Source organism: Typopeltis vanoorti, chromosome 6, assembly GCF_054136105.1.
Source record: "Typopeltis vanoorti isolate ZY-2024b chromosome 6, IOZ_Tvanoo_1.0, whole genome shotgun sequence".
In the NCBI taxonomy this organism is placed as follows: Eukaryota; Metazoa; Arthropoda; class Arachnida; order Uropygi; family Thelyphonidae; genus Typopeltis; species Typopeltis vanoorti.
This window is the reverse complement of record NC_143554.1, coordinates 117,378,264-117,393,824: the sequence shown is the minus strand read 5'-3', so window position 1 is coordinate 117,393,824 and position 15,561 is coordinate 117,378,264. Positions and strand designations below refer to the sequence as shown.

At 33.8% G+C, this 15,561-nt stretch overlaps 1 protein-coding gene across 1 annotated transcript in view; it reads left to right on the top strand.

Moving 5' to 3' along the window:
- Window positions 1–15,561, top strand: part of LOC150105854 (sodium channel protein 1 brain-like) — a 64,102-nt gene that overhangs the window by 19,257 nt on the left and 29,284 nt on the right. Inside the window, exons 7-16 of the mRNA XM_090393626.1 lie at window positions 1,771–1,883; window positions 2,079–2,185; window positions 3,247–3,398; window positions 4,280–4,424; window positions 7,811–7,951; window positions 8,080–8,265; window positions 8,555–8,594; window positions 10,090–10,250; window positions 12,235–12,414; window positions 12,797–12,990. Coding sequence (XP_090249752.1) covers window positions 1,771–1,883; window positions 2,079–2,185; window positions 3,247–3,398; window positions 4,280–4,424; window positions 7,811–7,951; window positions 8,080–8,265; window positions 8,555–8,594; window positions 10,090–10,250; window positions 12,235–12,414; window positions 12,797–12,990 — 1,419 coding nt within the window. The remainder of the gene's footprint in view (window positions 1–1,770; window positions 1,884–2,078; window positions 2,186–3,246; window positions 3,399–4,279; window positions 4,425–7,810; window positions 7,952–8,079; window positions 8,266–8,554; window positions 8,595–10,089; window positions 10,251–12,234; window positions 12,415–12,796; window positions 12,991–15,561) is intronic.

The window sequence follows — 15,561 nt, the reverse complement described above, 5'->3', positions numbered from 1 at the left end:
GGCCGATGGTATTTATTTTCTTTCCTTCTGGGATTCTCGCTAGATCCGAATTTTTGTGAACGGTGCAGTAAAAAGAAATTCAGGCAAACACAATATTTAAAATAACAAACAAAACATTTAATATATGGTTATATAACAAAATACATGTATTCCACTTAAATATAATAACTCAGTCAAGCTAGTACATCAGGTCAAGTCATTCACAATAAATCAATCTTTCAAACTTTCACATACAATTTCACAGTTTCAGAATCACAAAGTTCCTATACTCAACTTATTACAATAGAAATTCTTGTTTAAACAGTTTCCTTGTGTCTCTCAGCTACACTCTACGATTAACTCATAACAGGCACTAACCACGGTAGATATCATTTCAATGTCTATAGTTCAACTCTCAGCCTCGATGGTAAGCTACAGCTAATGTTACAAACAGCGCAACGGAACTAATACTTAAATCTTCATACACTGAAATAAACTAATGTGACTGTCCTTACCAGAAATAATCTTCAGTACTTCCAATATTTTGTGAGCACACTTTCAATTTGTAATTATCATACTTGCGAAAGACATTTATAAAAATTCTCCAAGGTTATAACTAAGCCTTATTAATCGCGCTTCAAAACTCCAGATAAAAACTATAAGGTACATTAATTATTCTTATTTTTCATTCATCAACTAGTTTAACTCCGTACAATTCCTTTTTTCGTAGTATAGAAATAAGTCGTAATTGTAGACTGACTGGATTTATTCAGAATTCTTCTTTGAATGTCCAGTTCTCTAATTATCCGATTACGGCAATAATTTCCTTTATTACTACGGCTGACTTTGCTTTCAGCCAACTATAAGATTCACTTATGAAAAAAATATCTACTCAATTCTTCCCTAAGAACCTTTTAATTACATCTACTTCTTTAGTTTACTTCCTTGCTACCTTATAGTTCCAAAGTTCCGTTCCGACTTCTCACTTACAACCGCGTATCTATTTTCTCTCTTCTTCTTCTGTCCACGCTCCCTTCACACGCGCTTGTTTATTTCACGCGTCTCTATGACAACCGATAGACGTAAACATTCTCGCGAATGTTACATTACGCTATACAACTATATTGAGTTATTACATAACATTAAGCTTTCACAAAAGGAATAAATAGAATGATCGCATTTCAATAAATGCGTAGTTAAATCACAAATATAAATTCTTAGAATATTGACAAAACAATAAATAAAACAGCTTAATAACACTTAATACAGAATCTATTTACCATTAACACATTTCTTTGATTAAGCAATTAAATATTTGACATAATTAAGGTAGTTATATAATATCAATTATAATTTATGTTATTTACATTAAATAATATCTACAAATATAGTTCTTATGACGGAAAATCATGTTGGATTCTGAATCAAACAACATTTATTCTATTTTCTACATAATTAGAATCCAACATGTTCTGATGGTGCTGGGTAGAAAACCAGCGAAATATTAATGAGTTTAATAAATGTATAATGAACAACACCTAATCCTTTCTGTACGTAATACATATAGCAGCTGCAGTCCATTCCCAGAGTGCACCTATACAACATTGAACAATGGAAGGATCATTACATACAATTCAGACAGATCCTATTTTGAAAGAGATAACACAGAGTAACTTGCGTTTACTGTTTAAATTCTGTTCACCATTTCTGATCACACCTCGTATTATTTATTATTTATTTATTTTATTAAATATGTGTAGCTTGTTGACTGCTCATTTTGGTTTCTTTCAGATATGCACACATAATAATTTACTTTCTTGCCCCGGACTTGAACCACCAGCTGTTATACGACCTTCGTTCTCTAAGGGTATTGCGAATACTGAAAACCATTACTGTTATTCCAGGTCTGTATTCAAATATTGCAGTTAACTTTACGACTATGAATCATGAGATTGCACTGTCAGTAGATCTAAATTTAATACATTGCTGTCATTTAATAGTAGAACATAAGTAATTGATTTCAAGCGAATTCTCTGTTTATTGCTTATTCATGTTGTGAATATTCTTTATAACAATGAAATGTTTTTCTTCTGTGACAGCTCTTTGGAAAGCTGCTAGCGGAATTCTTAATTCGTTAAAAAAATTTATTCCGATGGTGATCGTGGCTTTCCTGTTCATTTTTCTTGCATCCATTATTGGAAAAGTGGTAATTAACAGCTCAGTTAATTTAGATAATACATTATTTTATCCATTTTATATACCTGTGTGTATCTTTTAATAACATATAATAATATAATGGTTTATAAGACATATTTCGGTGATTACACCACATTTTTTTATTATTTAGTTCTACAATATACTGAAATAATAGTTCCCGACAAGTTTCGTAAATCGTAGGATTTACATCTTCAGGGGGTAAATAGTATAACTTAAACTTTAAACAAGAGAAATTAATAAATACAAATCATAACCGTCTGGCTATTCATAAACTCAATGCAGATATAAAACGGGATTGACGTTGAACAGTATTGGACGATGTCACGTGTTCTTGTTCTCGTTCATACAGTCCGAGCTAAGATTGAGGTAGATTTTTTTATTAGAGCTGACCACACTTGATGGAGAATTAAACCTTGATTTTTATTGCATTAGGTTGGGTTTTTCAGCATATTAGCAGCTTCTTTAAATTTTCTTATGTAGCAATTGTTTTCTATGTATGACATCATCGTTTGTTGCCAGAGTACATCGTGTCCAGTGGAAGTGGTATGGAAAGCAAGACGCGTTTTTTGTTCTCTTTTGTATTGTACGTCTTTTTGATGTTCATCCATGCGTATTTCTCCAGATCTTCCTGTCTGTCCTACGTAGCAAATCCCGCAAGAGCAATGGATTTTGTAGACTCTTGGTTTTTTATGAGGATGATGAGGTGGTTTTGGTGGATGTAGGAATCTTGAGATTTTTTCTATAGGAAGGAAGGCTACTTTTACGTTGTGTTTGTTCATTAATTTGGCTAGCTTATCTGTAACATTTTTGATATAAGCGATATTGGGTTTTGTAATCCTGTTTTATTGTGTTGTTGGTTGGAGGCATTTTAAGGATTCTATTGATGGTTTTTTGATGTGGGTAATCACCGAAATATGTCTTTGGAACCAATTAGTCACAGAAGTCTACGCCTGGAATAATGGTTTATATTTTTGAAATTTATATATATATATATATATATATATATATATATATATATATATATATATATATCCTTTTTTTTTTTCGAAGATGTTCATGGGCATCCTCATGCAGAGATGTGTATTAGTCCCCAAGGAAATCGAAGACGACTCCAAATACGAAGAAATCATCAATAATCCAGATAACTGGCTTCTCAACGTATATAATGAAACTGAAATCTGTGGAAATAGGACCGGAGCAAAGTACGTTTTATTTTATTTTATTTTTAAAAAAAATTATCGTAGTGCTAGCTAGACTTAAAAAAGCTGTAAAATTGTGTTCCTTTCTTCTTTGAAATTAGGAAAAAAATTGTTCTGTTCCACCTATATACTGTATATCTCATGCGCCAGCAAAGGTTGGTCGATTGGTAGAGCCTCATACTAATTGGCTCGCAAAAAGTTAAGCAAGTTTGAGCGCGGTTAGTAGTTAGGAGATCAATCGTTCGATGCTGTTGGCACACTCTCCCTCGATGAGTCTTTGGACTCCCTGGAGGTATCACATAATAATAATTTAGCGAAACAAGGTAAAAAAAAAAAATAATTGAAGACTATTAAATAGTGTAATTGAAATCCATCAGATGGCACCACTGTACCTATATGACAATTACTGTTTTTTATATAGTGTCAATGGCACTTTTGGATAGAACATTTGAAACGTGTGTACAACACACTGGTCTCATCTGCAGTAACGATGTGAGAAACAAAATCGTATTTTGTTTGTCACGTATTTGGCTTACTTACCATGCCGCGAAATTCTACAAGGACAATCGTTTATCGGCTTCATGAGGAGTCTATGTAATGTTCGCAATCAGCCGGCTGTTTAAAACTGGTTAGGGGAAGTCACCATTATTATAATACGTGTGTTATCATATATACATAACATTTATTAAATTAGACTGTGTATCGAGTAAAATGTAATTGCTTCCAGCAATCCCTGCGTCACCCTTTTTAATGCTTTATTATGAATAACAAAAACAAAGGAGAATGATGATTGGTATTCTTGAATATATTTTTCATCTTCCTATATAATCGTTTGTTTTTAGGTAATTCCTTACAGTTACAAATAAGGTGTAATTTTTTTTCAGTAAATGTCCCCCGAACTACACCTGCTTGAAGGACATTGGCGACAATCCAGATTATGGTTTCACTAATTTTGACCGATTGTTGTCGTCAATGCTGAATACTTTTCGTCTTATGACTCAGGACCAATGGGAACAACTGTATGATAAGGTAAGGATTTTCAGTAAAAATACAGAAACCTAACTTTTCACATATTTCATAAGAGATATCTGAGATCAGCGCCGAAAAAATACTTATCACATAAGGAGCTGTCGCTCTCTTGTAACTTTGTTTCGTTGTCAAATTCAATTTTGGCTTAGCAATTAAAAAGGGCAGATCTGCATCCGTTTATGACTAAAATTATTTAGTTGATGCTAAGCAAGAAGTTCTTATTGGTTCAGAGTATCACCAAAAAATAACTGAAATTTAAATCGTTGATCATACGCAACTGTTTTATCAAATTCGAAGATTACTGGTGAGAAACGAGTGTCATCGGCTATTTCGCGCGGTGGAATTATTCTAAAACAATTATGGCGAAATGCTCAATGCGCAGTAATATAAAGATAGTTTTGTATGCGATCCTGAAACGTAATTAACGTAACAACAAAAAAAGGATTCTACTTGTGATTATATAATTGCTTTGGTTTCAAAAAACTAACATTAACATTTGGGGGGGGGGGGGTTGTGCATGTGTGTGTGTGTGTGCATGCGAGTGTATTTCTTCAGTTCAAATTCTTGCCTAATTATACACGGCCTGACTATTTTATTCAACCGTGTGCTCTTTTCTTGCAAACTTGCATGATGACGTGTTCTATTATATCGTCAAGTAGAAAAAATAGTCAGGCAACAAAATTTTTTTTTCTATTTTTCTATTTTATTTTGCCTAAATAAATGCTGAAATAGTAGTAGTGGTTCTTCCGAGGCATGTTTTACTGACACTCTTTGTTTATTGATTTTGATTTTAGGAATTCAAATGACACGTTCGTTATTACTGTCTGACCACAGATCCGAGACCTTCGGCTGGCAACGTGCCAAGCAGAGTCAATTCATGTTGAAGGGGAGAAAGGAATATGGCGATGTACGAATTCGTTACAAACACGCGAAATTACGTGCTTTATAGGTAAAAGTTTCGAACTGTTGTACAAGCAAAATAGTCACCACTTTAAGAACTAGAATTTTCATAAAAGAAAAGCTAATTTTCCGACGTATAATAATAAACACTCATCCCACGAAACGCATTGATTACCCTAATATCGGAATGGATTCGCCTTCTGACATGCGCAGAAGTGTCGAGGGGGGGGTCTCGCATCTTTTGTCGCACAGTACATTCTTTTGTTGTGTTATGGGAATATTCAGTCGTCAATAGTCGCGTCCTAGTAACGATAACATTACTGGAGAAATGATTAAATATGGTGGTGAAAGTATGGTTACAGAAATGCTCCAACTATATAATATGGTATGGAAAGAAGGGAAAATGCCAGAGGAGTGGATGAAATCAATATTAGTAACATTATACAAGAAAGGAAATAAGCTAGAATGTAAAAATTATAGAACAATTGCCTTGATTACCTTGGTAAAGTGATGATTGATCATATTGACAGAAAGATTGAGAACACAATTGGAAGCATACCTTGCAGACGAGCAAGCAGGATTTAGGAAGGATAGAACTACAATTCAACAGATTTTGACAATGAGGTTAATAGCAGAGAAAGCTAGGAGAAAAAACAAAAGCATATATACTTGCTTTGTTGATTTTCAAAAAGCATTTGACAGTATTGACCAGAAAGTGACATTCGCAGTTCTGGAATCCTACGGAATTGATAAAAAAACTAATAACTATATTAAAAGATGTTTATCAGAATGCAGGTGCAGCAGCTAGAATAGGTGATGATTTGGGGAAATGGTTTAAAACAAGCAGAGGTACTAGACAGGGAGACCCAATATCACCAAGCATTTTCATCGCACATTTAGAAAGAGCAATGGACAAATTGAAGGAAGATGCCAAAGGAATATCTGTACACCGAATGAGAATTAACAATCTAAGATTTGCAGATGACATTGTTATTACTGAAGAAGACGAAAGAGAACTACAAAAAACACAAACTGTTAAATGAGGAAGGGAAGAGATTTGGACTTGTTATGAACTTTGAAAAAACAAAGACAATGGTATTTGGTGAGAAGAACATGAAACAAAAGATACAAGTGGATGGAACTGATATAGAAAATGTAGAACAATTCACATATTCGGGAAGTAAACTGACATATGACTTGGACTGTAAAAAAGAAATAAAGATCAGAATTGCAAAGGGAAGAACAAATCTGAAGGCCATGGATAACATCTGGAAAAGTAAAGTGATCAGTCTGCAAACAAAACTAAGAGTACTGGAAACATGCATCTTCAGCGGTGTACTGTACGGATCTGAAACATGGGTAATAAATCAGGTATCAAGAAAAAGAATTTTGGCATTTGAAAGAACTTATTACAGGAAGATTTTAAGAATAGGATGGGTACAGAAAATCACTAATGAAGAGCTCTATCAGAAGATACAACCAAAACAGAATCTAATGCAGAATGTTATAAAATGGAAGCTGCAATTATTTGGACACATCTGTAGAATGAGTGAGGACCGAAAGATAAAGACATTTATGTTTGGTATTTTGGATGGTTTAAACAAAAGAGGTAGACCATACAGAGAATGGATAGACGATATAAAAGACTGGTGTGGGATGGGTGTACAAAAACTGCGACACTGTGCACTGGACAAAGAAAGGTGGAAGAAGATAGTGAAGCAGGCATCAGACATCAACGGGCAGTGAACTCATGGTTCGTGATGATGATGATGAATAGTCGCCGGCCTGGTTGGCCGAGTGGTTAGCGTATCCGCAGCCAAAAGGTTGCGGGTTCGAATCCCGCCGTGGGCATGGATGGTTGTGATTATCTGTGAAAATACTAGTGGAGATAGCGTCGGTGTACATTATGATGGCGTTGGTAGTTGCGGTTCGTTGTAGTTGGTGGAGACGAGAGTTGTAGAGTGGGTGCCCTCCCTCGATGAGTCTTTGGACTCCCTTGAGGTGTCACGTAATAATAATAATAATATTCTCCGGATTTGAGAAGTTTGATGATTGAAGAGTACAATATTTCTCGAGGACATCTCATCTCTTAGAAATATACCGATGATGCCATAGAATACAACACAGTACAGTACTGTACTGTACTTCATTCTCCACCTTATATAAGCAGGCAAGAAAATATACATAGGGGGAGGGGGGGGGTGGAATACAAGTGCTACTGTGGTAATTTCAGTCGGTTGTTGCTATAGTAACTAGTAATGATTTATAAAAATGTCTCTCTAGAATAGTGAGCGAAAAAAATAAAATATATGATAAAAATAAAATTAGCGTTTATTTTTTTTATTTAATAAATAATTAATAAAAATAAATAAAAATTAAATTAAATTAAATTAAATAAATAACAAAAACAACATGGTAAGCATAAAGAAAGCTAGCATATTTTAACATATTTACTTTCATTATTCTGAAATATAAAAATCTTCCAGGCGATCTCCGCGTTCGGAGGATGTGCGGTGATTTTCTTTGTTCCTGTTATCATTTTTGGGTCCTTGTATTTGCTAAATATATGTCTTGCTGTGGTCATTAGTACGTATGTGCGAGTAAGCTCTTCCCAAGCAACCCAGCCGGTAAGTATCATTATTAAAATAATGTAATCTTAAAATATATCTAGTCAAATTGGTAGATTTAATGATTGATGAGCATTTTCAATTATTTCGAGGTCGTATTGTTTAGCATTTTCTCGCTTGTTTTATAGGACGTTTGCCATCTATCAGAGTATAGTGAACAGTGGTTTTTCCCTTTCGATTTGAAGAACCTTAAGCCTACTGTTCTAGACAGAGACCTCTCCGTCTATTCAGACCTATATTACAAAAGTCCTTCATCACCCGAGTCCATTGCAAGAATACAACTGGAATCAGAGTCATCTCAATCAGAAACTCAAGTACGTTAGCCTTTGACAGCAGGCCTATTGTTAAAACTATTGAATTAAAGAGAGGTTTTTTTATTGATTCATCGATCGAATACTTAATAACTTCTCATCTGTATGACATTTACCTTATATTTCTGATATTACTGTGAATTAATAAATTGTTTTCACTATTACTTCTGATTTTAATAGGAGATTTTCGTTTTCAATATTTAACTTATGCATTCGATAGTTTTCAATGATTGAATTCTTAATACAGTTCAGTTAAATATTTTCTCTCATGTGACTGTTTTGTTCTTATTAGGTCTCGGAGGCTGAGGATGGCAAGGATACAAGTGAAAAAGGTAGGCTGTATCTAATGAATATACACTGAAGTGACGAACCCTCCATATGGACACCGGTTTCTATTATCAAAAAAAAAAGTATCGAAAGTATCAAAAAGGGTGGGGGGGACAAGAGATGACGGCAGTTACCTGCTCTCGTTTCCTATTACACATAACTCCATAAATCGTCGGCAGAAATGAACTCGACTATCAAGTGACGAAGGCTAGCTGCCTATTGACTTCCAAAAAAAAAAAAAAAAAAAAGTTAGGACTGAAAGAGTTTCGCATATTCTATTTAGGAATTCAAAAGGTGTTAGTTTATTTTTTATAGAATTTTTTTAAGTCATGAGAGCGGCTCATATCTCCAATAAATCACGCTGCGATCGAGCGTAGGGTATAGTGATGACTGGATAAGTTATTGTGTAGACTAGAATTGTCTGCGCAAACCATCAATAAGATTTTGAGCGAATATGGCCTTTGTGCTTCTAATATACTAAAAAATGCATGAAAATATTTGTTATAATGATGAATCATAGTGGACATTTTTCTCATTTAAGGTTCTTTAAATTCTGGACTATAGGAATGGTCCTTTTACATGACTAGCATTTCATTTCTGCTTGAGTCGTTCGTAGTCAGCCAAGAAAGCTTTGCTGGTCTTTTCCAGTCGTAATATGTCTGAGAATCAGGAACAACACAGGGACATTAAGTTTTGCACAAGCAGGCAATTGAAACACACGAAACTCAACCATGAACCTAAATTACATCATCACAATGAACAACTTTATGGTACAATTACAGCACTGAGAAGAGGGGAGTTGAAGAATTAATATTTTGGCAGTTTTTTCCCTAGGTAAACTCGGGTTTTTCATCTCCCATACAAGCAAATCGGCCTTCAGAACATACGTAATTTACAGACAAAAATACTGTTGGGTGGTAGACGGTAATAGGCGATAGACGGCGTTGATGGTATGAAAATTAAGTAGTAGGAGAGACAGTTAGACGTGTGTAGCGGAGTGCTCTTCAGCGATGTCCTTGGACCTCCTTGGAGGTGTCACGTGATAATAATAATATTTTGATCTTTACAACTTCGATTTCGATGCTTTTTTGACAATATATTTCTTATAATTATTTATATATAGTACAATTTTTATACTGATCAAAGATTAATTTAATTTCTCTTAAATTTGCTATAAATGATCCATCCAGCCAGTATGCGGGATTATTTTGTGGATGCAGATGTGAGTGTAAACTAGCTATTCATTTCTGCAACATGTAGTTTTTTCTCGCCTAAAACGTTATATTTACTGAGAAGTTTATAGGTACTTCGTGAACGAACTTTTTTTTTCAGAATAATATTAATATTTTTATATTTTTTATGGAATTGCTAAAGATTTTCCGAAATAGATATTTTGCATGTTCTTCTGATAGTACTGTATTTCCCTACGATTTGTCTATGGGTATAACAAAAATGATGTTTAGTCCTACTATATGCTCATGTGTGTGTTTTATTTTTCAGAACTATCTAATGCAGTTAGAAGCTTCATGAGAAGATTCGTTGGCCATTACATATTTCGAACGTTCATCTATTTCTGTATACTAGTCAATACCGGGGTACTCGCTGCAGAACATCACGGAATGTCTCGCTCTTTCAAATCGAATTTGGAGTTGGCAAATTATGTAAGAACTAATATACTTTGTGTAGATGCTAACAAAAATAAATAAATGGAAGAAAAAAACTTTGAAAAACAAAGAATGCCGACACAAATACAAATTATGTCGCGTTTTCAATTCAGATTTTGATAAAAATCATAGCTCATAAAATGTATTTGTATTTTATGATGCTATGCGAGATGGTTGTGATAAATAGATACAAAAACAGCCTAAACCGAGCTTCTATCGCACAATGAAAGATATTTATCTTCATCATTGTAAAAAGTTGTATCTTTGGACCCCTATATTCGTCCGTATGTGGGGGCGATAGGGAAAACATTTATCCTACAAGACCATAATTCTCGTTCTCATCGAGGGAAGATCTTCCAATATCTTCAAAAAGAGACTATTGTACGCCAAGTCCCCTGACCTTAATCCCATTGAGGACCTAGAGTCGTGTGGCTGCTCTCGAACCCTCGCTCCTCCCCAAAATTTTAAGGGACTTAGGAGATCTTTCCAGGAACAATGGTTGTTGTTATTACCAACTGACCTCCTGGACACCATTATAAAAAGTATGAAACATCGTTGTGAGCGCTGTTGCTGTGAGGGGGGGGGGGGTGACCATATTCCTTATTGAAGCAATTTGACATTCTCTTTTTTGACCTGTTTCCATTGTTTTCATGCATCCATTTGTTACTGAATTAAAGTATTTATTTACAATTTTTGTGGGTGTTTGTTTCCCATCTCACATCCTACTGCTTTTCACCAAATTTTTATTCGGTGAAATTCATAGAAATTCATCATACAGTTTTTATTTACAAAAACCACTGTAGTTTTTGCCATTAATATTTAAAGGGTATTTATTTTCACTGCGGATTTAAGTAGAATTCTTGAAGTTTTGTTGTTTCCTAGGAGAAGTTATTAAAAGAAGAAGAAACACGACATTAGTCAGCAAAAGTGATCGCATGTGCATTAAGGTGCAGTATTCGCGAAGTCGGAAATAAAATCGCATGCAGTTGCTGCCAGAGAAGGGCTAATCCAGTTGCATAAGATGATGAGTTTACTTTGAAGAGTTTGGATAAATGCAATCGAATAACTTAGAAACATCAGGGAAAGCTGCGTGAATTTTCTATAACGATAGGACGGCAGGATGTACGCAAGATTTTCTACGAATGGATATCAATGAATGGAAACTGGCGAAAATTAATTACTTGAGTGGCTTTAAGTTGTGTAAACCTTTACTATTAATAGATTCCTCCATTATTCTGGAAAGGATCGAAATGAAATCTCCCTTTTTTTTTAGAAACATGTTCCGAAGTAAAGTCTTTGTTTGGAATTTTGGCAGAAGCAGCTAAGGCCGTAAGGCCAGCGTATTATGTTGGTTAATTGCGTATATTCTTCTGGCTAGTTTGCCTGCTTTGCAGGATGAGAAATCCGAGTTTCCAAGAAGAGGTGGAAAGAATTCTTCCACCTCCGTATGGACCGGTTCACTCATCTTCAAATAAAAAAAAAAAAAAAAAACATTATGAAGGGTCTTTTCATCTGAAGGTTTTTTTTTTTTTTTCATTCTGGACAGGATTCGAATGTCTTTGGAAACAAAGGGCAGGATAAAGGCATTCCGGTAAAAAGAATGCTAAAATTCGTCACAAAAGAAAAGTTTGAAAGTTACTTGTGAATCAGAGGTTTTTGAATCCGATTTGATAAGTATTATTAGGACCAGGAAACTTTTTTTTTCGGTACTCTAATTGATCAGGATTCTTCTGATTCTTTATGATAAAAAATCAAATGGAGAATTGTAGATGTTGTGTTAGGAAAGTGTGAAATAAAATTTAAAAAAAAAAAAAGTTTAGAGAATAAATTTACACTTTAATGATGCTTTTGTTTTTTCATGATACATTTGTATTGTCATTTACAATGTTACGTGTAAACTATATAGAATCATAATATGCATCGGTTATAACTGTAGTTATTAATCATTTACTTACTCCTATTCTTGACATTTTTCTCGTAGGTTTTATTATCAGTGTTCATTGCTGGGATATCGTTGGAACTTATCGCCTATGGATGGCATTATTTCTTCAATAAGTGGAATATTCTTCATTCGATAGTCGTTTCTTCGGGGATGTTAGATGTGATATTAGGTGTCGCTTTAAATGTGGTCCACTTGAACTTTGTTCGCCCTTTGAGAATGGTGAGTATGAGGCATTTTGGATACATCATAAAAACTAAAGAAACAGCCAACTAATCTGCTTATTAGGCCTGAGGTGACTTCTCTAGAACAAGAATTTCTGAATTATCAAATTAGCCCCCCCTTACTAATGTTATCATACGTTTTCATCATTTTGTACGCGGGATTCACGTAAATTTAAAAATAAAATACTCGAATGCAGCCTTGTAACTGTAATAAAAGAATAATGAAAGGACTTATTGGACTTTTTACCTCTTCCACAATAAGTTTTCAATAGGAGACCTATAGAAAGTTTTAAATATGACGTCTATATTTTTATTTATTTATTTTTATCTTATTGTTATTATTATTATTTTATTTTTATTTTATTTATTTTTTTTTGTAGCTTCGACTTCTTGAGTTAGCAGAGAAGTGGAAATTGATGCAAAGGGTTATCCGAGTCACTTTGACTAATGTGAGGCCCATGGTTGAGTTAATAGCAGTTTTCTGTGTCGTGGTGTACATGTGCAGCGTTGTGGGTATTACTTTGCTATATGAAAGATTCCGTGATTCAAAATATCCCACTAACAGAATGCCCAGGTAGGATTCAGAATCGATGCTTGATTTTCTGAGTATAATTACTTAAGAATTTTATGTAAATTTACTTCTTTTTTTTTGTTATTAAAGCTAATGCTGTCACTAAGTTTCTCTGTTTTCCGTGGGTTTCCCTCATCGGCAAAAATCATCTTAATGTGCAAAATAACTAAATACAACTTTCTTTCAGCTTTCTCTTTTTGCCTCTCTAAAAAAAAAGTTCCCGAATTTTTTTTTCTTTGTTTTTAAATTGCTTGATAGGGTGAAGTGTTAGCATCTTTAGTCTCGTGTTGTGTTTGTGTAATTTGTTACCAATTTAAAAAGTTCCTCTACTTGAAAATCAGACGTCTTCTGAGGTGGAGGGAGGAGATTTCAAATTTGTTGGAAATCTTCTGTGGGTTGTTGCATCAAAAAAGAAGCGCTCAAAGTTCATACAGACTGACGAACATTTTTGGACACTGGAGGAAAGGTTAAGGAAATGAAAGAAATGCAAATATAACTGATGTTATTAGTGGTTTTGTGGATTTTAAGGAAACTGTAAAGATTATTAATGACCGTTTAGTCAAATACGGATGAAAAGTTCCTTTCTATAGGTACTTTTCATCCGTAAAGAAGGAATAAACTTTTGTATTTACTTTCTTCTAGAATTTGAGAGATTTTTGATTCTCTGTCCCGTGTGTTAAAAGAAATATTCCATAGTGGAGGCAGATTTTGAATTGTACGGAGTGTTAAATTGTGAATGAAGCTATGTTATGTAATTTATTATTTTTCATTCACATTTAACATTGCTTATTAAATATTAATCAATCATGGTTTATATAAAATTGTTTATTATTCCTTGATTAAGAATTACTAATTAAATATTTACTGAAAACCTGACCTGCTATTAATTTATAAAATAATAATATGTATAGAATTTTGTATAACTAAATATATGTGGTGTAACGTAAAGTGTTAATTTATATTTAACTGTATACGTAATCAAAAAGTTAAAGAAGTAGCTTAAATATTCTGTTGTTCTTATTTGTCAAATATTTAATGTTATGTAATCATTCATGTAAGAGTAGTAACAGAGCATACATTACATTAGCGAAATGTTTACGTTTAGTCTGTTGTCATGGAGACGCACGCGTAAACAACCACGAGTGAAGAGAGCGTGGCGTTCGAACGTAAGGTGGGAGTGAAGGTCATATAGAAGATAGAGAAAAAAGGGTAGAGAGAGAAGGAAGGTCATAGAAAAGATAGAGAGGAAGAGAAGAATTATTATTAAGAAGGAGGAGAGAGTTTTGCGGAACCAAGATTATATAATCCTCAGGGCAGAAATTTATGAGTGTAGTGTTCGGAAGTGAACCTATAAGTAGTGAAACATAAAGTCTAATGTTATAAGCGAAATCTGCTGTTGTTATGAAGAAAGGTTGATGCCGTTATCAGATAAAAGGAAACTGGACAGTCAATGCGAAAATTCTGATTAGTTCCAGTTAATCTGGATTACGATTAAATTCTATGTTGCCCTAGGAAAAGGTTATATTGATTACTTGGAGAAAAGTGAATAAGAATAGATATCAGTACCTAATTACTGTTGTTTGGAATAGTGAAGTGCGACTAACAGTAGTATAGTTTGAACTGTGGAGAAATTTTATTATGTGTGTTCCGCTAATGTTAATTAAGTTAATTCATAAGTGCTCTCTCAATAATTTGATGTATTGAAGAATTTGTCTGGTAAGAGTAGTTGTATAAGTTTCTCTATTCTAGCATTAACTGTAATATATCTCCGATGCTCAAGATCCGGGAATATATTTGCTTGGAATATTGCTTACGTGGTTTATTGCCTGCTGTGAATATAAACATTGAGCTGATAGATTTGTGAAGACTGATTAAATGTGAAGTTGTTATATTAACTTGAGATAAGAAGATTTGTGTTTTGAGACTGAGAATTGTATATGATAGTTAGAACTTTGAATTGGCGTGAGTGACCTAAGAAGATATGTTAAGTTTATTGTGTAGTTCCAATTTAAAATAGATTTCTTGTATTTGTTAGCCATATCATATATTAAATGTTTTATTTTGTTGATCTAAATATTGTGTTTGCCTGAATTCCTTATTATTGCACCGTTCATAAATATTCGAATCTAGCGGGAACCCCAAGTAAAAATGATAATAAATAATTCGGCCTAATGAGATGACTGCTAAACTAATTTAGAATTGATCCTACTATTTATATAGACTAATCTAAGAATAGGGTGGCGCAGTATAAATATAAATTTCCCTACTTTTCGATCGGTGATCATTTCGTAATTAGTTATTTTATTTATAAAAGTGACTTAAGACTAGATGGTAAATTAGAACACACGACGAAAAAGGTCGTCACGACAGATTTTGAATTGTACGGAGCAAATAGTTGCTTTTAAATTAACTATTTTTTAAACTGAGGCAGTTATTAAATGAACATCTGATTGATTTTTATTTTTGATTGGAAATACCTAACTTCGAATGGCGTCACTGATGAACTTCATTGATTCATTTCGTATGGTGATTCAACGGTCGTGAACCCCTTTTACGGGGAGGTACGGCACCACC